The 24,579-nt window shown below is 36.4% G+C and overlaps 1 protein-coding gene across 2 annotated transcripts in view; it reads right to left on the reverse strand.

Moving 5' to 3' along the window:
• Nucleotides 1-960: 960 nt before the first annotated feature.
• Nucleotides 961-24,579, reverse strand: part of PCGF5 (polycomb group ring finger 5) — a 30,553-nt gene continuing 6,934 nt past the window's right edge. The window contains exons 2-9 of one of the 2 annotated variants that reach the window (XM_009076506.1): nucleotides 18,625-18,721; nucleotides 13,328-13,383; nucleotides 13,146-13,205; nucleotides 9,186-9,334; nucleotides 7,756-7,854; nucleotides 6,117-6,206; nucleotides 4,090-4,149; nucleotides 961-1,834 (exon numbers count right to left, since the gene is read on the reverse strand). In XM_009076506.1, the coding sequence (XP_009074754.1) occupies nucleotides 1,787-1,834; nucleotides 4,090-4,149; nucleotides 6,117-6,206; nucleotides 7,756-7,854; nucleotides 9,186-9,334; nucleotides 13,146-13,205; nucleotides 13,328-13,383; nucleotides 18,625-18,721 (659 nt within the window). In that variant the 3' untranslated portion in view covers nucleotides 961-1,786. The remainder of the gene's footprint in view (nucleotides 1,835-4,089; nucleotides 4,150-6,116; nucleotides 6,207-7,755; nucleotides 7,855-9,185; nucleotides 9,335-13,145; nucleotides 13,206-13,327; nucleotides 13,384-18,624; nucleotides 18,722-24,579) is intronic. The other variant, XM_009076507.1, reaches the window with a different exon arrangement.

The following is a 24,579-nucleotide window of genomic DNA, read 5'->3' on the forward strand; positions in this document are numbered from 1 at the left end:
ACCTTGACCTGCAATGGCAGGTTTCCTAAACAGACTGCTACCGACAGCATGTTTATTTCTGCATGTCATATGGGCTTTGGAGTGCAATGGTAGAACTCAACCCAACTCTACGTGATTCCTCAAGTCATCAATGTTAGAACTCTAACAACACTGAAGGGGCCAGATTTAATCCACAACATGCTTATTTCTCCTACAGAACAAACTAACGTACATGAACATAAACTTACAAAGGAGTTACAGCCTTGCATTTATCTTTGATACTTGATCCCAAGAAAGAATTTTCACTTTGTCTATCTAAGAATGACAAATTCACTCTACAGTAGCTTCTGAAAAACTGATTTGGTTCCTTTTTGCTGTATGCAAAAGGCATAAAGAAATAGAAAAAATATCTATCTACAACACTAGTAGCCAAGTATTAAGTAGGAATGACACAAAGTTACTGAACTATAAGTATCTCCACAGAATTCGGAAGAGAAAAACTCAACTGACTTTAAGCAGAGCAAAGACAACGGAAGACTACAGAAAACATAAGCATTGCTATGCTCCCTGCAACAATACCAGAAGCCCCAATAGACATTCCATACTAGAACCATTATGCTTGCAATACCTAAGGCAACAATCACTTTTTATCCAGCACTACCAGGTCTTAGGAAAAAAGATGACCTGAAAATTATTTTGGTCAGACTGCTTATCTTCAGTATTGCATTACCTCTAATTTTATGGAAATAGTTGTATGATGTGACTTTAGCGAATGAAATTCCTGTAATGAATTCTAAACTCCAGATAGTCACGAGAGATACCATATGTAATTAAAGCTATATATTATTTTTGTATTAGCATATTATGGACCTCCATCCAATCTGAAAAGGAAATGCTCATTATGAAAGGTAGTAATTATATAAAATTTTGCCTTGGTTGTAGTCTTATAGTGAAATTTATTTGTCCCATGGACATTAAATATTATTTTAGCTTAATTTTTATGGAGGCATTATTAGAAGAAATGTAATCTGACCAGAAGCCATTTTCCAAAAATAGCTAGTATCCCAAATTCCAATTTTTAGGGAAACCATAGAAAAGTGCAATCACAAAGGCTGCAATGCTTTTAAGCAATATTAGCAGAATCTTTTCAGAAGATTAAAATTACTATTTTGAATTACCACGTTCTACATCTTTTGTTAAGGGTAATTAATCTTCATTCACTGCAAAAGGACTGTTGCACACTCACGAGTGAGCTATACCTGGACCCATGAGAACCTTACCAAGAAAAAGGTAGTGGCCCAATCTCCACTTTTCTAAATATATTTTCTATACAAAATATTGTCTAGGTATAATCCTTAGTTATTTGTACAGTACTCTATGATTTAAACAACAATATTCAGTAAAATAGTAAGTGTGTGAAACTGCAACACCACATGGAATGAGCACTCTGCCATTTTGCTAGTGTAATCAATATTAGGACCAGGAAAGATTTCTAACACGCAAGCAAAAAATATTCCATAGGTTTTGATTCTTGACTGTACACTTCATGATTTTGGCTATGATTTGCAGCACACTCTTAAGATACACAAATATCTTATGCACATTTCAGTAGCAGAATGGCACTTGGCTTGCTCTAATAAGAAACAACAGAGATGCAACTGACAATTTTAAGAAAGACAATGTCCTTATTTGCATGCTGAAAATCTGGCTGTGTCCCCCCAATCCAGGCACATCCATTCATTGTGCAATCTGTCGATGGGTAAACAATTAGTGCAGGATTCATCTCAGTGGGATCTGGCCCTTTGGTCTAACCGAAGTCAATTCTAGGTCGATACTGAAGTACCATAGGGTAAGACTGAAAACAAAAGCAAGGGAAAAACAATAACAAAAACAGACAAGAAAGCATGAAGACATAATTCATAAACAATACAAAGAAAATTAAAGACTGCCTTAAGAATAGCCAGAGCTTATCCCTAAGACACATGTATATGGCAGTTTTCTTTATATAAAATAACTCCATACATTTCAACAGTTAAATCCATACCTATGCTTCAAATCTATATTTAATCTCCAAGTCAGTTAGTTGTAGCTATTTGTCATTGTCATTTCTGTATCTGTTTTTATATATTTCAATATTTATGTTTTATTAGAGATAATCTTGAAGTGCTCAAACAACTCTTATTTCTGTGTTGCTGTGTTTGAAGAGAAGCAATCTTGAAATTTTATACTTTCTAAAGCAAAGTATATTTACAGGTGATGTACTTTGTTTGAATTTTATATATGCAGAGGGTCACAGCTACACTAATAGTCACACTAGGTGATGGGAGCTAGGCTACTCTGGTAATAAAGAAAAAAAAAGGTCACATGGCTGTCAGCTGATTTTCTGAGAGATGTGGGGTAACTTCTCCCCCAGATCCAAACTGCTTAACCTCAGATCTAGAGATACACTTTTCTTAGTTCCTACCAAAAAACCCCACTAAAACCCCAGGCAAATCAACTTCTTGGATCCCTGAATTGGACAAAACTGTTGTGGAAAAGAAGGCTAGAGTGGCTGGGGTTCCCAAAAGGGCTGTGGAACACCTGGGCACTTGTTACTCCAAGTGTCTTACTAAATGTCTTACTTTTTCAATCTGTCAGCATTTCACTTAAACCTGATGTTTTTCTCTTAACTTCATTAGGATACTGGACATCTTCTATAGGATAAACCCCGAGGAAATTTCATTGTCTCAGCAGCTGTATGGGCTTAACTACCTCGCTGGTACAGGGCAGACAAATAAAGCTGATTTAAGGAGGGTTTAATTGCAAATTTGGAATGCAAATAATTATTACAGAAGTTATTAAAACCAGAAATATTTTACTGCATCCTTCAACTGCAACAGAGATGAAGAAACAAATATATAACTGCAGAGACCTATACATGTTTATAAACTTACCCTGCCATGGAAATGAAATGATCACCAGAACTAAATGTGATCATACTTGCAGGGAATTTACAAACTGGAGTGCAGAGATATCACAACATAAACCCAGAGGTATTAACAGTATCAGAAGCATTTAGGAGAGAAGACAGGGAGCACCATGTGTAATCTGCATGTGCAATTAACAACCATGTATCTGTAGTATCTTAAATTACTTGGTCTCTGTTCACCTTTTTCTTTGCATTGGATATGACTACCAGATAATTTAAATACTATTTCACATGCTTTTCACTTTGATTATATAAATTGCCTCTAAAAGTATGTGAATCTAATTGAAAGTGCACAGAGGCAGAGACAGAGCAGACACCTCACTGAAATTGCCAAGTAAACCAGTGAGGCTCAGTGTTTTTGCAAACAAAATTACAAAACTGCACAAATGAAATGCACTATACAGGAACAATTCTAATTATTGAAGTAGGCATGAGTGCAGTAGGTTGTGGGGAGTGACCTTCTATCACTAGCTTTAATTTTTTACTCAGGCAAAAATATTATTTCGAGCTTGCAAAGTAACTTCTAGAAATCAGTTCAAGTCAAAATTCTCAGTGAGGAAACTGAAATATTGTTTCATACAGGTATAAAACGGATTGATCAATGAAACTCAGAAATTAGCTTCAGTTTGCAGGTTTGGGAGGTTTTGCTTTGTTATATGTTCTAGACATTAAGCCATTTCCTCTTTTAAAATACATGGAAGGAATATAGCTTAGAAAAATCTAACATTTCTTTACTTCATTAGAAAGGACATATGAATTCCCTTAAAGAGATGAAACCAGCACAGTCTGTTTTGATTCACACTCTTCAGTTTTGATTCCTTGTCAGTAACTGACCAATGCTGCTTAGAAGGATAAGATAGGAAGAGATAGATAATCCTTCAAGACTGACACAGATATCAGTTTACAGAATGATCTCTCAAAAAACCGCCGAACAGCCTAATGTAAAGCAAAAGAAGCCCCTGAACCTTGTGAATGGATTGTGTTTAATCACTCAATGAAGTTTGCACTGAAGGAATGACAATGCTCAGGCCTCGCTCACAGAGTTCTAGCACTTTGTATGAAAACTCCACAAGTTGAGCTACAATTGAAGTGCTTACAGGACCTTAGGGACTGTAATATGTACAGTCGTGAGTGCCTCTTACCTGATAAAAAGTGCCATCCTGTGAGCAGACTTGCGAAGATGAGCAGTTCTGACACGGAAACTGCGAAGGAGATGATTTTCTGATCAGATAAGAGGCATCCACAGCTGGACATACACATTTACCATTTAGTGATTGTTTTTCTCTTTGATTTTCAAGGTAAAGCTTACCATTACTCTACTTATTTAAAAACAGGAAAGATTTCTTCAAAGAATAAATGGACTTTTTCCCTTTACTCGTCTACCTCATGTAAGGTCCACAGCTATGCCAGGAAAAGTTAAGGTGAATAGTACCAATGACGTAGATAATGGATTTACTTGATCTTCATTCAGAAGAAGAGGTTGTTAGTTAATTACTATCTAAACTTTCTTAAGGAAAACAAAATCACAGAAGCCCAGATATTACTGGATTTATTACCAGCACAACGTAATTGTTAGAGGTTTTAGTTATATCTGACTTCAGGGGTAGATATTACTGGATTTATTACCACCACAACGTAATTGTTATAGGTTTTAGTTATATCTGACTTCAGGGGAAGAATTTCAAACTACATAAAAGAGAAGATGAACACACACCTGACTATACTGTATGTAAACACAATTTATAAATATAATCAAGAGTTGCCAACTCTTACATTCACTTAGTGTTAAAAACTATAGTTCTGACATTTTTGAATTTTCACCACTACAAATAATGTCCTTTTTGTCAATATAGTAGTTACTGTTGCTTCCAATCCAATGCAGCTGCCAAAAATCCATTTAGAGGCAGGGGCTGCAGGATGAAATGTCATGACTAAATTTCACTGTCACTAAAGTTGTTGCCTCAGCACTTCCTAATAGTACAGCCAATGCTAATAAAAAATACAAGATGGCAAGCCTAACAAACACCCACTGGTTTCAAGGCACTGTTGGAAAAAACACTACTTAAAGCTCCCTTACTTGTGCAACATTAGGGTTTCAGCAATCATCAAATTTCAGCACAATATTGCTTTCAAATCTAATTAATACTTGCCTATATAGTAATTCTCCTAATTCCTATCAAAATCTGTCCTTCCCCCTCCCCTTCAGATTAAGGTAAAACTTTAAGAAACTTGTCAATTGTTAACTCCACAGCGTGTTTAATCCCCTGTCTTCTCTGTCCGTGCCTCAGTGCTTTTTATTCTGAGCACTGGGTAACTTAACACAAAAAAAAAGAACACAGGAAGTTTGGAAGTTTCTTCAGATCAGTGCATTAACATATGTTAAACGCTTAGACTTAGTTGCACTCCAATTTAGCCTCCACTAGTAATGACAGACAACAAACCTGCATATACTGCAAAGCAATAAAGACTGAAGAACAATCAACAGCCACACACAAACAAATGTATAAAAGAAAGAGAGGAAAAGGGGATATGATTTCTAGCCAAACAAAGTTGAATATACAAGGCACTATAAAGGCTACTAAATAAAACTGAATATCAGACCTGAAAAAAAAAGTCTTTAAAAAAGTTAAATGTTGCAATTCTGAAACATACACATGCAGCAAGGAAAACCCATTTGGATGTGGTATCTGGCTGAGTGTTAGACAGGACAGCTAAAATATGGGTGTAGTATTAACAGAAACAGTGATAAAACAATTAGATTTCACCAATACTTTTTCAGTGTCACTTTACTAACTGAATGAAACAGATTCTTAATGAAGAACTGCTGGACACATATTCCCCAACTACGGTAACTCAAAAGACCACTAAAGGCAAACTTGCAGAAAAAGAACAAGTGCTTGGGTTTTTCAGACACTTAACTTAAAATTCAGAGCAGGACTTGCATGTAAACATTTTATACCTGCTATTTTGAAGTGTCAGGATCTATGTGCTGCAGAGATTCACTCAGAGGGTTTTACATGAGAAATCCAGAAAACACGCAAAAGGCATTTTTAAGTAAGGGTTTTTCAAAGAGTCATAAAACATATTTTGGACCAAGCTATGAAAGCATGTATACTCTCTATGATAAATCTACCAAAACATCATTTATTAATAATGTAACAGCATTTACGTTTTCGCCTCTTAGTCTCCATCTTGTCATATAGATGAATTCCATAGTATGATCCTTCCCCATGATTTCTCCGTTGCATAGTACATCCAGCTTAAAATACAACAGAACAAACAGTAAGGCAAAGGGATACAAAATTTTCATGTCTAGATGAACTCCTAAGTGAATCTTAGAGTGAATCCCACAACTCCTATCATCATACAAAAATTTCATCAGACATATATATCAAACCCGGATAAATACAACATGCTGACAATATGCTGTTTTGTAGCATTCAACTATGTATTTTCACTTCTGTGTTTTCAGTTGAGGTGTGGACAGAAGAAAGTCTGTTAACGAGGGAGGAAATCAGTAGTAGACAAACATTCCCCATGTTTATCAATACTACACAGTATCTGTTTGAAGAGAGAGCCTAGTGCTGTAGTTTGAAGGCCACCTTGCTATGCCACTGCTCTTTCAAACCTGAAGATACAAACCAGAAGTACTGCAATTTTCATTTTAAAAAAATAAATTCTAAAGTAATTTAAAAAAATTAGTTTTAAAATAACTGTAAGTTACAAGAAAAATGCACTTCCAAGTATACAAACATTCATTAGCTGAAGGCAAAAGAAAGAGAAAAGCAATGATCTTACTGTGAAAAATGACTGTTTTAAACTGCATTATAGCATCTTACACTGCAAATGTTTGTCAATATTTTCATTACTAGAGCTATAATGTTTCTCTGGTTTTTAGATGAAAAACATGCCAAGACTTTGAAGTAAGAAGATTCTTTGTAACAGAAGCCATTTAAGTGCCAGGCAGATTAATTTAACAAAAGCAATTGACACCGAAAAGGCTGCACAGCATGTCATGACACTGTGGCAAACTCCTGCATATAGCAATAAATGTGTGCACCTAACCTAAGTCAGCCCTACTCCTGATCAAATCTGAGAGGCTGCTGCTTGTGCTAAAGGCAGCCATGGAGTCATTGGCTCCCGTGGGAGAACTGGCTGAAGAAACAGTCTGTGCTTCAGACAAAATCCCTGTATCCCTGGAAAGAGGGGAAGCAGATACAGGAGTCCCACACTTGCCAGCTCCACCTGCATCACAACTTCTGCAATGTTAGAAATTTCCCCCAGGGGACAAAAGTCTTGGTCAAAGATCAAACCATTTATGAAGCAAAGACTCTCTCCATCAAATTCCACTTAATTCCAGGGACGGTGCAAAAAAAGTATTAGCATGTTGAAAGATTCAAATGGTATTGCTCCTCCTTTGTTCATAATTACTGGATAGTTTCTTATATCTAAAGAAAATGAAACTGCAGAGTAATTTGATGTAGGCCTAGATGAGCTCTCCTTTTCCCCAGTAGCTACCAGTCCAAAACTCTAATAGGTGACTTTTATATTAGCCACATGGAAATAGAAAGCATTTATTTTTTCACATAAAAATGCCAAAATCGAATGTATCAGTTCCTTCACAGGTGAGCAATGCACTGAAGTTACTAGAATTGTATGAGCTCCTTGATTAGCAGCTTTAGTTACTGTAATAAAATGATCGCTTCTTGTTTAAAGCCAGAAAATATCACTTGGAACATTTAATAGTACTTAGAAACATATAATGTTGCAGGGAAATAAAACCACAAACATCTTTCTTTCAAATGTACCTCATAAGAACTTGGAAGTTTTAATTTTAAGCTGAGAAACTTTTTGATAGTTCCCACGGTCACTCGAGTAGAACAGCGGATAAATTTCTTCATTAAACCCTAAAAGTAACAGCAACAAATGAGAAAAAACATGTTAGGAGTTCTGGAAAACATAAGCAACTTTTAGTACAAGAACAGTTGTAACTGATATTTTCAACCAGTAACCAACTTTACTGTACTCTCTTCTGTTTCCTAATAGTACCATAGGTTTACTTTTGGTCACTTTTCAATTTAAAAGATGACAAACAAGTTCATTTGACCTATCCCTAGTTCTAAAGAAATTTCAAAAAGATGCAGGAAGAAAAAAACCCCCAAAACTACCAACAAACCCACTAAAAGCCCCAGCAGAATTGAAATCGTCTACGTATTTGTGTGAGTAACACTGAGGGTCAAACAAGTGTAACATTTCTTAGAAGTTCTTCAGTCCTTGAGAGAAAAAGGAAGTAAAAACATTCACAAATAATCTAGGTAAAATACAGGGAAACTACAAATCTGAGAAGTGATCTATTAACACAGATGCTGTGATCCAGAACCTGACAGTTTTGATTCAACAGAAAAGCTGGAAATCTGAGACTCCTATGTGGTGATGAGGACACGGATTTCTCACTGCATGTAGTATAAACAGGGAGAGATAACATATACTTGTTTCCTTGGTGAATCAAAACTTTCTTAACTGTGTTAAGAGCTTCCAAAATTATACATGTAACACAGCACACAGAAAAAATAAGTAGTTTTATTAGAAAAAAGTCTTTATATATTTTAATTCTTCTATTTGTAATTTAATAAAATATTGTTGAAATCTAAGAGGATTTTTAAAGACTTCCTTCTAGACTCAACACCATTAGGTAATCCCCTTTAGGAATGGAAACAAAATAACCCTAATTCTTACAACAGTGGTTGGCAGGTATTAGTCTACACATGGTGCAGATGGAAGTGACCTGCCCAAGGCCACACACTGGTGTCAAAATCAGGTTTACAGCTCGGAAGACCTGGATCCCAGTCCTGCAGCACACAATCTATTTGAAAAGCAGGTTCATGCTGGCAAGTTAAGACAGTAATCCTGAAAGTGTGAGGCAGCTCACCTACAGCTAGCTGTATAAGTACCTCTGTGGTATGCTCTAATCTGTTGTGTAATGCAGTTATATACCATCAAGGCTGTAGACTACAAAACTATAATCCACACACACAAAAAATTCCACTGTCACAGGCGGATTTCTGTATGGAATTGTATTTCTAACATTGAAATGCCTCACAAAAATGGACTAAATAAGTCTGGAAGTGGAGACACATCACCACGTTAAGGTTTATTGTTAATGGTTATAAACCAATTTGGTTCCTATGAGATGCTATTCTGCCATCAATAACAACAGCACAGGTTGTTTAATACTCACTTTGACTACGTTATCTCCTGACTGCCCATTGTTGCGCAAACAGTCGAGGCAGATAGCAATCTGTGGGTCGCTCCTGTGATAGTCTTTATCTTCTTCATTTTCATCACACTCCTCATCTACTTTGGGTTTATCAGCTTTTGGACTTTCATCTGTAAAACGTGAAGATCATGTTAAAGTGCAAAATAATTAAAAGTCACATATTCAAAGAAATAATGGCATTTTTGTGAGCCTATTTTTTCTTCAAATTATACAATATTAACTCAGTGCATTCTTAAACTGACCAATGTAAAGCTCTCTGGAACCAGATTTTTACTACTGAAATTTTAATGTAATATGCAGGTAACATATTCCCATGGAGAAAGAAATAAGGCTGATGGACCATAATGGTTCTGGCTGTCTACTTCTCATGTGTCCAATAATTAAACCCCTCCAACTGTGCATGCATCAGGATCACTCAACCACATTAAACCTACTCTGTGGTATTGCAGTTCACAAAAAATATTGCTTTCAAATAAACAGTGGAATAACCAACCAAAGAAGCATGGGTAATCAATTCATATGAACTGCCTGCCACAATAATCCACTAGAGACAAGTTCCTGAAATGTTATCACAAAGTACACTAAGGGAAGAGAAAGCCTAACTTTCATCCACTTTTGAGCCAATCTAAGTAATGCCATTTTAAGAACTCCAGGTGTCTCTCTCCAGAAGAATTTTACGCCTACATAGCCATATACTTACTTATTGCCCTTTAAAAACACAAAATATAAGCGAGGAGGAAATGCATCTTTTAGCAGAGCACATATACCCTACATAATCACATATATCATGTTACTGCTTTTCACTGATGCTGCTACATGTTCTGTTGATTCCTGGTTTAAAATTCTCTTTGGAAAAGATACTGTCATATACAGTTTTCAAATTTAGCAAAGCTGAACACTTGAATACTAAGACTAGCATGTACATCTAGATAAGGATGCAATGTATCTAAATAATAACCATAAAATGAACCATAAAATGAACCATGCAATTTTTTTACAAATTTGCAATGATACAATAACCTTATTGTATCATTTTTCTGTATCCCAAACTTAGAATCATAGAATCAACCAGATGGGAAGAGACCTCAGATCATAGAGTCCAATCCTACCGTTGTTATTTAATAACTTACTTATTTTGATTTAAAACAAAGGCTGCTCTCTGTTGGAATAAAGCATTATCACAACTAACTTGAAAAAGCTGCTTTTGCATTTTTAAGAAACTTTCAGATCAAATTCTGCTATTTTCCTACACTTATCAAACTTTTAAAGTAACTTAGAAAAGTTCAGATGAGAATATCGAACATAAACTTTAGCACCAAGCCATGCCCCAGTTTCTAGGCACACTAATTAGTTCCCTTTGTTCAGTTCACATATTCAAGATGAGTTTTAAGCTACATTCATTACTTTTCTTTCTTACGATTTTAAAGTATTTTATAATTATAAAAGACTTGTCCCTAAGTCCCTATTAGCTATTGACACACTTAGTTGAATGTGTATCATACACACATTTTGTTTTTATCATCTTCCTATGAACAGAATGCACAGCATCATCCTACAGAATTGGGGTTTTTTTTGTGAAAGTCCAGGATGCAAATTCTACTGATCAAGCAGGTGAATTCACAAGTATATGTCTGAGTCTGCCTATGATTCACAGATCCTTTGGCAAACACATCCACAACTTTTGTTACCAATGATGAGTAATGGAGGAAGATTTAGTTACGTAGTTTGAAAAGCCTTGAAAGACAAAGTAATTACAGAACTAGGGAAATTAGCAAATTTCCAATCATGGTATATTTCCAGAAACAGGTACACATGCAAAGAAAGTCACATCTTTCAGGGTATCCTGATAGAAATTCAAATGCTCCTTCATATAAATGGCATCAGACTATTTACTGAAAAATCCTTGTAGATAATAGAATTAATGATGTTTGTACAGGCAGCCTCCAGAAATCAATGTGGTGCTCCATTACAGGCATGTTATTAAAGTTAAATATGGCAGAAGTTAAAAATAAACCCCAAAATGTGAAAAAACCAATTAATGTCACTAGAATGGACTCATTGTTCTTTAACTTGAAAAGCACTAAGCCAAGAACAGAAGACAGGAAAGCCAAACCAACACCTCACTCACCTCTGCCCCTCCTTCCTTAAGGGCTAAATTAGTATTGCTTTTTTCTTCTCATCTTGCTCGCAAACCTTGGATATTGTCTACTTCCTGTGCTTTTCTCAGGTATTGAACATAAAACTGATCACCAGAGAGTGAGTCAATGTAAAGCTCTTTGCCCTCTTCCTTCTCCAGTTCAGTCTGGAGAGGACTAATGAACATTTTTTTCCTCTGTACCATGACCTGTTTCATGATCCATCAATTCTTTCTGGTAACCACTCTCCTAGTGGAGTTACCAATGCCTGAGGTATGCTTTGATGTCTGGTTTTTTTATTTATTTCTGATGTGTGAAAATTGTAGGTCCTGGGATTTGCTTTTACATCTCTTAGATACTAAGGTTGGGAACTGTGCTGTGACCTGTGGTACAGGACAGAACCGACAGATGCTTAAACTTGACTGACAATGTGATTGCAGGGATGGTATTGACAACTGAAACAGGACTGAAATTATTCTCAACAAACAGTTCATTCTTGGGCAAGATTCTAAATGCCTCTTTATGTCAGAAAATAGCTTAAATGCTCATAATTTGTCCCAATGAGTTGTCACAACTTTCAGAAGGTTTGTAGAGACAACTTTCCATAGCCCAAAGATACAGTCACTAATGGAGCTGGATACATCTCTAGCTCCTTAGAAATATATTTTAAGAGTTAGAGCCTTCCTATCATTCACAAAACAATCCAAGCTCTCACTACACTTAGCAACTCGTGTCCATTAGGTTTACTGTTAAATTATCGGAGGAAGGTTAAGAACCAGAAGACTAAGTTGGTTAAGTCACACTCCAAAATTTGCAAATCATGTGTTAATTCTTTCTATCTATCTATATAGCAGAAAATAATTTTCTAAACAGTCAAGAAATGTCTATATTTCATTCAAATATTTTCTAAAACTGAACAGGTATACACTGCATACTATGTAGTAGTAAACTAAGAATATTATCTAAACTGTTCTGCAGTTCTTCATTTAATTATGTAAAAGAAAACAACCTTGTCCCTTGCAAGGGATGGCAAATGCAAATCAACCAAACTAGTGAGAAAGAAAATGAAATATTATGAAGTTGAAAAGAAGATATTATAAATAATTGAGTGCAGAAGAATATTACAGATATTTATTTGACAGTTATCCTTTACTAAACAGTGCTATTTCTTTAACTTGGCAGAGCCTTTCAAAAGTTCTTTAAAATCAAAACAAATAGGCTATGGTATCAAAAACTTGATGTCAAATTAAAGGAGCATAAAAGCAGTTTGATGTAGCCCTCACTCAGCACCTCAATACTGAGCTTTCAAAGTTCATGGGTCAACAATTAAAAAAAAAAAAAAAAAAAAGAAACAAACAAAACAAATAATTGTGGAATCTATATAAATCAATTGTTTAGCATGTGTGGAAAACTGTTTTACTACTTGTCATAACTAATTCTTGACAACCTCCTACTTAACAGATGGTCAAATTCAGTAACAGAAAGTAATCTGTAAAAACTCTGTAAAAAAAGTTCTGTTGCTTGCTGTATTAAGAAAATTAAGAATTCAACTGCAAAACTGGAGCATGTTGCAAGTGAGAGCTCAGGGGAATGCAAACAGATAGTGTTTGTAAAACAACTGATAAGCAGCAGTACATGAAGACCCATATTGCATTTACACAGATTTGCTACAAGTTTCTGTGATACCTCTGAATTCAGTAAAAACAATGTGCTTGTGTAAGTGAACAAACAGGTCTTAATGAGCAAAGTCACTTAACACACACAAGAGGAAAAAAAAAATCATCACCTTGTCCATTTTCTTGAGGTTTGTTTTTCTTCCAAAAGTCGATCTCTCGCTGCAGTTCCTCTAGTTAACATCAAAGGACAGCAATGTGAATTTTTTAATCAATACTACAGGTATATCATTAGAATTAGCCACATTCCCTCCATCAGCCCAAACAGGTACCCAAAACCAAGTGAGAAACTTACGTTCTCGAAGTCCAGGCACCAACTTAAATATAATTTCCTCTAAGGTGTTATCCAGCCTTTCAGAGGGAAAAAACACATTTCACATTAATGGAAACAAGCATTTAAAATATTTTTAGCATTTGAATAACAAAAACTTTTGAATAATGAGTTGCATATTTCTGATAAATAATAAATCCTGTCAAAACCAAATGATTTTAGCTTGAGACACAACATGCATTAAAACTTATCTCAACCACCTCTTGGATGGATTTCTTTTAGAAATAATTAAGGAATTTATTTTTTAATGCATAGAGACAAGAATGAAACAAAATAGAAAAAACTAAAACTTTTATTGTTTGAATTTGTGCTACGTGAAAAGAATTGTGTTACTAAAAGAAACAGAGTGGAAAAGTACTATCTAATTTTAAGGTCCAGCTCATGAGTTGTAAGCATGAAAATTACAAACTGCATCATCATATTAAGTGTTCAAGCACTTTGAAATTAAGTCTGTTATGAAAAACTGAACAGACTATTCCCTACTCATTACACCGCTGACAAACCAGTCTTGGCAGGATAAAGAAGACCACAGAGCATCCATGCTGCTACCTGACAGAGCTCAGTAACCAACATAATTAACCTGAACTATTTAAATCTGCCATGAGTTTGTACACCAGAAGACAGAATATACTAGTGCCAAAACCAGTTATTACAGTCCCTTCCACTGGACACAGCAACCTTTGTTACTAAAGCTAAAATATTTTACTTTTCTCTGAATTTAACCCACCCTCCTATCCATTTAATTTATCAACTGCTTTCTTGTTCAAAGTCCTCTCCCTGTCTCACTTATCCTGTTTCCTGTCTCTCATTCTGTTTCCTTTTCCTTTTTTCTCCTTTGCCCTCTACATCATCTGTTGTGAACAGGAACTCTCACTGCCTAAAGAAAAAACCAGGACAAAATAAAATACTAAGCAAATATGGCTAGAGAAATCAAGTACCTTGACATTTGGTCAGAAGCTACAGTATAATGATTGCCTTTGGTGTATTTTTAATTGCCTTAATTTTTCATCTCAATAACAATGTACTTCTTTACATATATATTTGCAAATACACATACATGTATGTGTATGTGTCATTCATAATACACAATAGGCCTGGTAAAAAAACATAAGAGGTTCAGAGGAGAAGTTAGGAAAAATGTTTTCCCAGTTAGGGTTCAGGCACTGGAATATTGCCCAGGGAGGTGGTGGAGTCACCATCCCTGGAAGTGTTTGACAGGCATCTGGACCTGGTGCTGAAGGATATGGTTTAGAGTTCAGGGGTTACAGCAGTAAGAGGTTAATGGTTGGACTTGATTATCTTAGAGGTCACTTCCAACCTTGATGGTTCTATGATTGTATAAGTCTCTTCTCTGGCATTTGTTCACTAACAGTGGTAAAGTATGAATAAGACTGATTGTTTTTATTGTTGAGGATGCCTAAAAGCCATTCTAATTGATAACAATTATCTTCTTAGAACAAATACATGAGTATTCAAGGTTCTTTTCTTTACAGAATTTGTTCTTGTAATTCAAAGTTTACAACTAGACCTATTACCCAAATACCATGTTCACAGACTAGTTCACTGTGCTATCTCTCAATGAATACAACCATACTGTAAGAATATTCATGTTTTAGCTACAACCATGATCCATTTTTTAATTGCTTTTTATAGGGACAAAAAATGAAATTCAGCAAGTGAAACATACCTCCCCTAAAATGAAGCAGCATAGAAAACACTTTCTCACAGATAAGAAAGAAACCAAATTCATGGGATGTCTGAGTGCTTAACTTCTGACCGATGACAACACAGGTCTACCTTTCCAAATGGTGTATCTTCCAACCTCCTCTGTCAGCATCTAGTGTGACCACATGGTACTGCTTTCTGTGAAGCTCCCACAGCAGCACACTGGGAACCTGTCTGGGCAATGGGATTCCATTGGAGCTTTCTTACAATCTTCATAACTTTCTCTTCATTAAGAGAAATGAAATAAGGACTTCAAAAGAGAACATCACTACCTTAATTAAAAATCCCACTCTTCCTCAGGATGGTATAATATCTGCTGGTTTTCCTATATTTATCTTTGAAAATCCCACTTTGCACTTTCTAATTCGTTTTCAATGGCCCAAACCAAAAGTCTCTGGTAATGCCAACATAGCAAGAAAACCAGCAAACTTTTCAAATTTACAATGCTATCAGCAAGAACTGGCCTCACACCCTAGTCAATTGCTTTGTTTTCTTTCAAAAACTAAAAAGTTATTTTGCCCTTACAGAGTGTAAATACGAATCAACACTTCAAAAAATGCAGGGGAAAATATTCTTATCTGATCTTTAAGTACAGGGGAACTAAACTTACAGGGAAAAAATGAAATTATGAAAAGGGTCTCAATTTCAGATGCATCTTACAGTGTTCCTATTATCCACACCTATAAGCACTCTTAACAAAGATTTGTATTTCTGTGACTTGAATCCAACTTATTACAAAATGAAACTACTTGACAAGGTTAGAATCATAGAACCATCAAGGTTGGATGAGACCTCTAGGATCATCAAATCCAACCATTAACCTGTCATAGCTGTAACTCTAAACCATATCTTCCAGCACCAGACCCAGATGCCTCTTAAAAAGCTTCTAGGGATGGTGACTCCACCACCTCCCTGGGCAATCTATTCCAGTGTCTGACCACCCTAACAGGGAAAACATTTTTCCTAACATCTAAGTTGGTCTCAGACTTTTAATATTATACTTCCTGTTAATGCTAAAACAAGAAAATTGATATATTGGACACATCTCTTTCCACCCCCACATCTTCCAACCTACAAATAAGGACGCATAGGAACAAGAACCAAGCATTTGTGTCAGCTTTGCATAGTTTCTTTTTTCACCTCTTCTACAATATTGAATGAGTTATGAGATCAATCCTCTCTGATAATTGATAGTTATTAGCAAACATGAAGCAAACTGAGACTATCATTCAGGAAAACCTCCTTGCATAGAAGCATGCTACCAAGAGAAAAAGCAGCCTGCCTTCATGGTATAACCAACACAGACCCTGTTGAGTACTGATGATGCAGAATTTTGCTAAATCAGGAGAGGGAATTCTAGAATTTAGCACTCTTCCTACATTGTCACTTTAGAGCTCAATGTTGAATTTCAGACTTAGTCTTCTAGTTTCAACAGACCCCAAGTGCTGCCAACTAAGTGATACATGTAAAAAGCTCACACAGTTGTGAAGTCACTCAGAATTGAGTTTGTAAGTAGTTTAAAAGTTTATGTGAAAGAGCTCAGTTAAAACTACTGTCTAGTGTTCAAAATCATTTCTCAGAAAATGACTGCATTCTTTAACAATGATGGGGCTGGTCTCTATGGTCAGAGTATCACTCACATATTAACTTATGCAGGCAACATCCAAAAAAGGTAATTCCATTACACTGTTCACATGCTCTTCTGATTATTAGTTTAGCAAATGTTTAAAGCTGTTTCATAAAACACAACCAGGAAACTACTAACTATATGCAGTTTGTTGGCAAATAGATCCAATGACTCTAAAAGGAGTTTCAGGAAATAATTGCATAGAAACAGCTCTTCCCACATTTGTGTTTTATGCTTGCAACTTTTCTCACCCATCTATCATTTCCTGCTTAAAATACAGTATTCATTTACTAAATGAAACACCTATTAGATGTTTCAGAAAATGCATTTTTCATCTCCTATGAGAGAGTCCCATCAGAAGAAAAGAAATATTTCTAAAATGTTTCTGTTTCCAGCTTATTAGTAGCTTTAAACACTCTATAGCATCTTCTGTTAGGGCTGACACAGCACCTCAGATACAGGTGATCTGCCAGGAGATCAGAAAAATCATAGAATCATAGAATTTTAAGGGTTTGAATGGACCTTAGAGATAATCTAGTCCCAACCCCCTGCCCTGGGCAGGGACACCTCCCACCAGAACAGGTTGCTCAAGGCTTTAGCCAACCTGGCTTTGAACACTGCCAGGGTTGGGACAGCCACAGCCTCCCTGGGCAACCTGTGCCAGTGTCTCACCACCCTCACAGGGAAAAACCTTTTCCGAATATCTAGCCTAAATTTCCCCTCCTTCAATTTGAACCCATTACCTCTTGTCTTATCACTTCAGTTCCACAAAAAAAAAAAGAGTCCCTCTCCAACTTCCCTGTATATTCCCCTTCAGATACTGAAAATACTTATGGTAAACATGTACATCAACCCTCTAAGCCCTAACCTTCCAAAAAACATTCAGATAATAAAGACATAGGCCAGTAACACCCTTTAGAGTTGCTGAATTTAATCTCTCTCACCTATCCTCACTGAAGCATGGGAACTGCTGTGCACACAGGTATGAGTCAAAAAATCAAAGCAGTATATGACAAATTGTAGCAAACACAATGACATTAGGAAATGATACCAACTCTAGCAAATTCCAGATGTAAATGTGTATTTTAACATTGATATAAGAATAGTTCTTCCTAAATTCACAACAGTATTACAAGCGAGTCACATCGGGAGGTGGGGTGGGGTGGAGGGAGTGTTGGGAGTGAGGGCAAGAAGTGCCTTCATCACTTCAGGGAAACATGAAGTTCTTCCACTTGTGATGACATTTCTTGATTTCTCTATCTTATGAGATGTCTATCACATTTGTTTCAACACAACATCATTAAAAGAGAAGCCAGAATTTCAAGAAAGGTAGTTGTTTTTAAAAAGGTGTGTTATTGTGAAATAAAAGCCACAAATTCTCAAGAAAAGGTATTGTTACTGTCAAAACTTTGTTCATTAGTGTCTTTTCATTAATCTCACAGCAGACTTCAATTCAGATTGGCAGATCTATGCCTTGGAAAACATTGTTATTTGTGTGATTCATTTTCTATACTGCTCTAAGAAGAAAAAGAGTTGCCATGCAGTTTGGAATGCCCTAAATAATTTGAAAAAAGAAACTCTAGAATTTAATTTCATGTAAGGAATGAAAGGTATATGGCTCATTTATTTGTTTAATAGAGGTATTAAAATGCTTATTTTAACTTGCACAATATACCCAGTCTTTCTCTGTCTTTCCCTTATCTTTCCTCCTTTTATTATATCTGAAAAAAATCAATTTAGAATTTAGTGGGAGCTAAGAAAATGACATCTATGGTCCAGAACAGTTAATATATGCCTTATACAAATAAACAAAACAATGAATTTCCTTTCAGGATAAAGATCTTACGACTTTTAAAAAAAATTCTTTCTGTCCTTTCATTTCAGCAAATGTTGTGAAATAGCATCTTACCTTAACATTTCTAGTGGATTGGTCTCATGCACTTGGTTGCCACACCTGGGACAGTCATTGCTGTCTTCAAAGTGTTGAACAATACAAGTCTTACAAACTGAGGGAGAGACAACAAGAAAGAAAAAAAGAACCAAGTTAAGACAAGATCTAAATAATATTGCTTGACCTAGTGATACCTGCTAGCTACTTCATGCATCAGAAATTAGGGTATTATCTTAAAGTAAATAATTACAGTGTATCTTAACCACTTCTCCTTCCTCAAAGCCATAGCTAGTTCTGAACTGCCGAGACACCAAGTCCAGCAGCACAAGTTAGACAAGCACTGCTTTAAAGTATGCAATATTTTCACTACTTAGAATTCTCTCAGCATCATAAAACACAAAGCCCATACAATATAGCACCTTAAAGAGCAAATTCTGAGAAAGTCTGTGCTGGGGAGCAGAACTAACCATCCCTTCAGCTGATCTGAAAATGACTTATGCACATTATTTTTGTTCCAATGGTGTTGCTAGCAATGGAAAGTACCGTTGTAAATACTTATTGTAAAGGAAAAGTTCACAGAAATTGGTTTCAAAGTGTTTCCCCTTTGACATAGTGCTTTCAAAAGCAATGACAGAACTTGCAGTAAACATTTAATACTTGAATCTTATAAAGAAAAATCAGGATCATGACCATTGCAAGTATAAACAAACCCAAACCCACAACAATGTGAACTTAAAACCCAATAAACTGAAATTAAACTAAACAGGGTGCTACACTACTGTTCCTTCCAAATGATTAATTGCAGACATAGATTTTAGTGCCATTAATAAGAAAATGGAAGCCAAGCTGATGAGAACAAATATGCCTGCTATTATTATTGCATTACAACATTCTGGATGGAGATAAACTCTATCCTCTGCTTATTATTACTTCACCTACACTGAAATGAGAACTGCAAATTCATCAGTAAATGGACTGCAAAAATAAATGGACTGCTGTGATTGCAATATGCTTTCTGCTGAAACACTGTAATTCCTTTCATCAGTTACCTAAGGAGGTATGAGCATCTCTAAACAAGCTGGTAAAGCCTAATTATAAGACAACTTTAAGGAATCTTGAAATTCTTTTAACAAATGTCACCTAACAAGCAGAGCCTGCATTTGTCCTTGCCTTAGTATGCTCAGAAGAGTTATGTCAAATCAGCTGATGCTGACAATGCACACACATTAAACCTCCATGGAGGTGCATTTTCCAACTGCTTTAAAACACTAACTTTAGGACATTAACTCTGTAGCTTTGGTTGAGATTACAATGAACTTTCTCCTTTAAATAAAACAGACTTCAGAGCTCTCTGGCTGGCTCTTGGCACCCTCCTTAAGCTAAATGGCTCTAGCAAAGCTGGATGCAGGGCAGATCACTAAGGACCTGGTAAAACGAGCTCAAGAAGCCCATGAGTCCTGCCAGACAAGCCCTGCAAGTTGGGCACAGCACTGTCCTCTGCACATGGGGACTCCAAACGTGCTGAGAACACTGATGCCACAAGAGCAGCGATCAGCCCTCAGGATGAGTTAGTTTTTGCTTCACTTCAAGTTGTAAGGTAATTAGCACTGGCATACAGATGCAAGAAGCTGTAAACACACACCTCTTATTATATCACAGATATTTTATCATTTGTTAAGTTATTAGACTTAATTGATTTTTGCACATTTATTCCCTAACACTTCCAGAGGGTAAGAAGTCTGGTACAAAGCAGCAAATGTGATGTTCTGTACCTACAACATTTCTTTATTTTTCTACATACTTTTTATAACTAATACTCCTCAAAGTAAACATTTTGCTATTGCACTTACATAATAGAAAGAATTTCATCACCCACGTAAAAACCCTCATGCAATCCCAAAGAGCATTTAAGAACATGCTTAGATTCCAGTACAAGTCTGAATAACTTTTAAAATACATGTAGTTAGGATTTCTATAATATCTCCTCATTAATGTGCCTGAGAATCTCCTCTAAGACTGAATATAACAGAAACTATCCTTGAAACTAACAAGATTCTCAGCTCAAAGATGTAGTGTCTGCACATGTTCATCCCAGGGGCAAACATCACAAGGTAGAATTCTTTAGCTGATCAGTAGCTCCTCAGCCATCCCACCTCCCACAGCCATCTGAATTGTCTTTACTTCTGTCACTCACCTGAAATACAAATCACAGGGAGCAACAAAAGGCATTGTTCTGTTATCCACTGATCAAAACCCAGCCACATACACACAGTGATACAACAGGGAAGAGGCACAGACAGTAAAAGATAATCAAAAAATACTTCTCCAACAATATCAATCACTGTTCTCTTTTCTTAGAAAGGTTAGATCTTTCTGATTTCAACTAGCTATGCAAGATGGCTACTAGATAGATGTGGATTGTTTTTTCCATTTCTTCACCTACATTGATTACAGACATTTTTAACTGCACTGTTTTCTTTAGATATCACAATTCATCCTTTTCTTTTTTGCTCTTTACCTTACAATGGTTTTAGTTTTGAAAGATTTTACCGAAAAAATAGATAGGAGCATGAGTTTGGTCACAAAAAGGTGCCATGAATCTGTCTTGCAGTGCTCCCTTTAAACTAATATTCTGATTGTAAACACAACTTTCTGCACCTGCAAAGGCAACAGTGTGTAGCCTCATTTCAGGCAAACAGCCCTGAAAAGGAAGGGGTGTTATATAGTAACATAATTAACAAAAAACCCTCTCACCTGTAGCTAGATAACAGGGTGCATGCTCAGTCCCATGAGGGCAGGAAATGTCATAACAGTGTGGCAGCAGGACTAGGGCAGTGATCATCCCCCTGGACTTGGCACTGGGGAGCTCACAGCTCAGTGCTGTGCTCAGCTTTGGGCCCCTCACTGCAAAAAGAACACTGAGGCGCTGCAGGGAGTCCAGCCAAGGGCAACAAGGGCAGAAAACATCTAGAATACATGAGGAAGGGCTGAGGGAGTTGGGTTTGTTTAGCCTTGAGAAGAGGCTCAGGGGTGACCTGGTGGCTCTCTACAACTCCCTGACGGGGCTTGGAGAGAGGTGGGGGATGGTCTGTCCTGCCATGGCTGCAGGGAGAGGACTAGAGGGAATGGCCTTGAGCTGAGACAGGGCAGAGTCAGATCCGGCATTAGGAAAAAAGTTTTCCCTGTTAGGGTGGTCAGGCTCTGGAATATGAAATTGCCCAGGGAGGTGGTGGAATCACCATCCCTAGAAGTATACAGGAGGTGTCTGGATCTGGTGCTGGAGGATATGGTTTAGGGTTTAGCAGTGACAGGTTAATGGTTGGACTTGATAATCTTAGAGGTCTCCAGGCTTGATGATTTTATTAAAGGTCTCAGATGAAGCAGCAGCATCACTTTCCCCAAGTTACCCTTTTTTAAACAGGCATTACCATAAGATACAATGCTTTATAAAAACATGTACTAAGGAACAAATAAAAACCCTAGAGGTGTCCAGACCTGAATTACCTGCAAGCAGCCACAAACACCATTCACGTGCACACACAAAATATGATTAGCTGACCAAACCCATAATGTAATATTCCCTAAAAATGTTCTTATTTATCTTCAAACTCTAACTACTGTACCTTTACTTTTTTGATATTATTCAGTAGTACTGAAGATTGTAAAAAATAAATGGCTCCAGCTAAATCCCAAGCATGCCATGTCATCTGAACTGAAAAAAAACAACATTCAATAACACTAATTAAAAGGAAATTCTGATACAGCCTTATAGAGAAGCTAGGATGAAGTTAGCTTCTCTTTCTGAAATCGACCACCCTGGTATCATGTCATTCATTTATCTTGTTCTCCTTAAGAAGTGATAAATGAGCCAATCATAAAAAGGTCCTACTCTAAACAAGATAGGAAAATCAAACCAGAACAGAATGTGGCACAAAACCATGACGGAGAAGACTCTTTACTTGATAGCAATGTGTATTGTGATCACTGTAAAAAAATATTTCAAATAGAAAACCATATTCAGAGTGAATAAACTGCAATTAAATTTATTTATTTAAGCAAGCCTGAGATTTTTAGAAAAAAGGTAGTCTAGAAAAGGAAGTATCACTGTGAATGGAAGGGGTTACATTGTTGAAAATTGTATCTTCTCCATTCATAATGGAGGAAATGTCTTCTTCCTATTTAGTTATAAAAAACCACCTCAGGACTTTTTGGGGCATGATTCTCCTATATTGTTGAATTAGAGAGCATCAAAGCAATTACATGTAGAGATACTATGTATGCGTGAAGTAAACCAAAGGACTAAGTAGGATTAACCTATTAGATCCGATGTCAGAGACAGCAAAAGTCTTGAAACAAGAGTCCTAGAATAAGTGTTTCTTGGATGACTTCAATGAGAATGAAAATAGCCATGTTCTGTCCAAGCTTCTCAAGCAATCAGTGAAATATGCTACTGTCAATTAAGCTTTTCAACTGCAGCACCTGATAGCTCAGAATCCTGGTATCTATAATGTGCTGAAGGTGGAGATGATACATTGGTTCTGTCAGGAGAAAGTGTACAGATTAGTGGTGGGTGATGACAATACTGATGAAAACCACAGGGTTAAGAATCATCTGCTGTCTCAGAAATGCCATTAGTTGGAGAACCTCAATTTAAAGAGTGTGGGGCAAGGGGAAAGGGCCGAGAAGCTAGCATGATGAAATTGTGAAGTCTAACACAATTGTAAAGAACGGTCATATGGAAATTCAGGTGAAAGTCACTGAGGTAAGTAACAGCAGGGTTTGTTTACTTTAGACCTCCTGTGACTTGACTTCATAGAAACTGAGCTTAGAGATAACTCTCTTTCAATGCAGAACTGCAAGTGGGATGGAGTTCCTCTTCTGCTAACTCCTATAATAAAAGAAGGCGTTAGTCTTTATGTTTTATTTTTATCTTTGTAAGCCTCCTGCCTGGCATAAACAGCAGCATCTCTGTGGAATCTTTCTAACCTGACACCAACTTAAAATGATTGATAAAGAATAAGGATATTGGAATCAAAAAAGATATAAATGTAACTGGTATTGGTCAATACTAATTTTGGACTGATAAGCTCAACTCCTAACTTTCTCTTATTTGGAAAATAGCCAGAGAACTAGTGGAGGGTGTCCCTGCCTGTGGCAGGGGACTTGGAACTAACTAAGGGTCCCTTCTAATCCAAACCATTCTATGATTTATTTTATTTTGCAATGGAGACGAAGAAAACTAGCACAAAAATTCTTCAAAAGGATTACCAGGGGCTTTGTATCAATACCAGAGTGGTTTCTTCTCTTCCATAACCAATTACTATCACCTTCCTTGAGAAAGCATTTCCCTGTGTTTTAAGAAATTCTTTTAAGAGAGTTTAGTTCCCTTCACTTGCTCTTGGGCTCTTTGCTCCACTGCCATCAGAGAAGTTCCTGAAGCCTGTGATGAGATTACACTATTCTGGCTGGTTTGAAAAGGACTCATTGGTTTGTTTTGTAAAGATATTTTAAATTTGGCCTCACTAGGCTTGTTTGTTTTCCAAACTAGAAATAAATAGGGCCTATGTGAGCAATGGCTTTCATTTACACCTAGAAGAAATCTGAAATTATTACTATTCAGAACAACTCAATGCATGGGATGGATAACTAACACACTTATTTAAAGTCCATTAATAAACTCCACAAAACCTTCCCAAAACTATACACGGCTAAACATAAAGCAGCTAATACCCACAATAATGTAATTGAAGAAATATTTTTAACATAAGCCAGTCTATGGAAAGGAACAGAATTCCTCAGTCTGAATATATTTATTTGCTCTCTTTATACCTTTTTTTTCCCAGAGAAGATGGCACCCTTGGAAGCCATGCATGGTCCAAGAAAGGAATTAATGAATAGCTTAATCTCCAGTGTAACAACAAAGCATCATAAGGAACCAAGAACATTATTCCAGTCCTATATGGATGTATTCCC

The sequence above is a fragment of the Acanthisitta chloris genome, unplaced genomic scaffold (assembly GCF_000695815.1).
Source record: "Acanthisitta chloris isolate BGI_N310 unplaced genomic scaffold, ASM69581v1 scaffold4366, whole genome shotgun sequence".
NCBI classification, from domain to species: Eukaryota; Metazoa; Chordata; class Aves; order Passeriformes; family Acanthisittidae; genus Acanthisitta; species Acanthisitta chloris.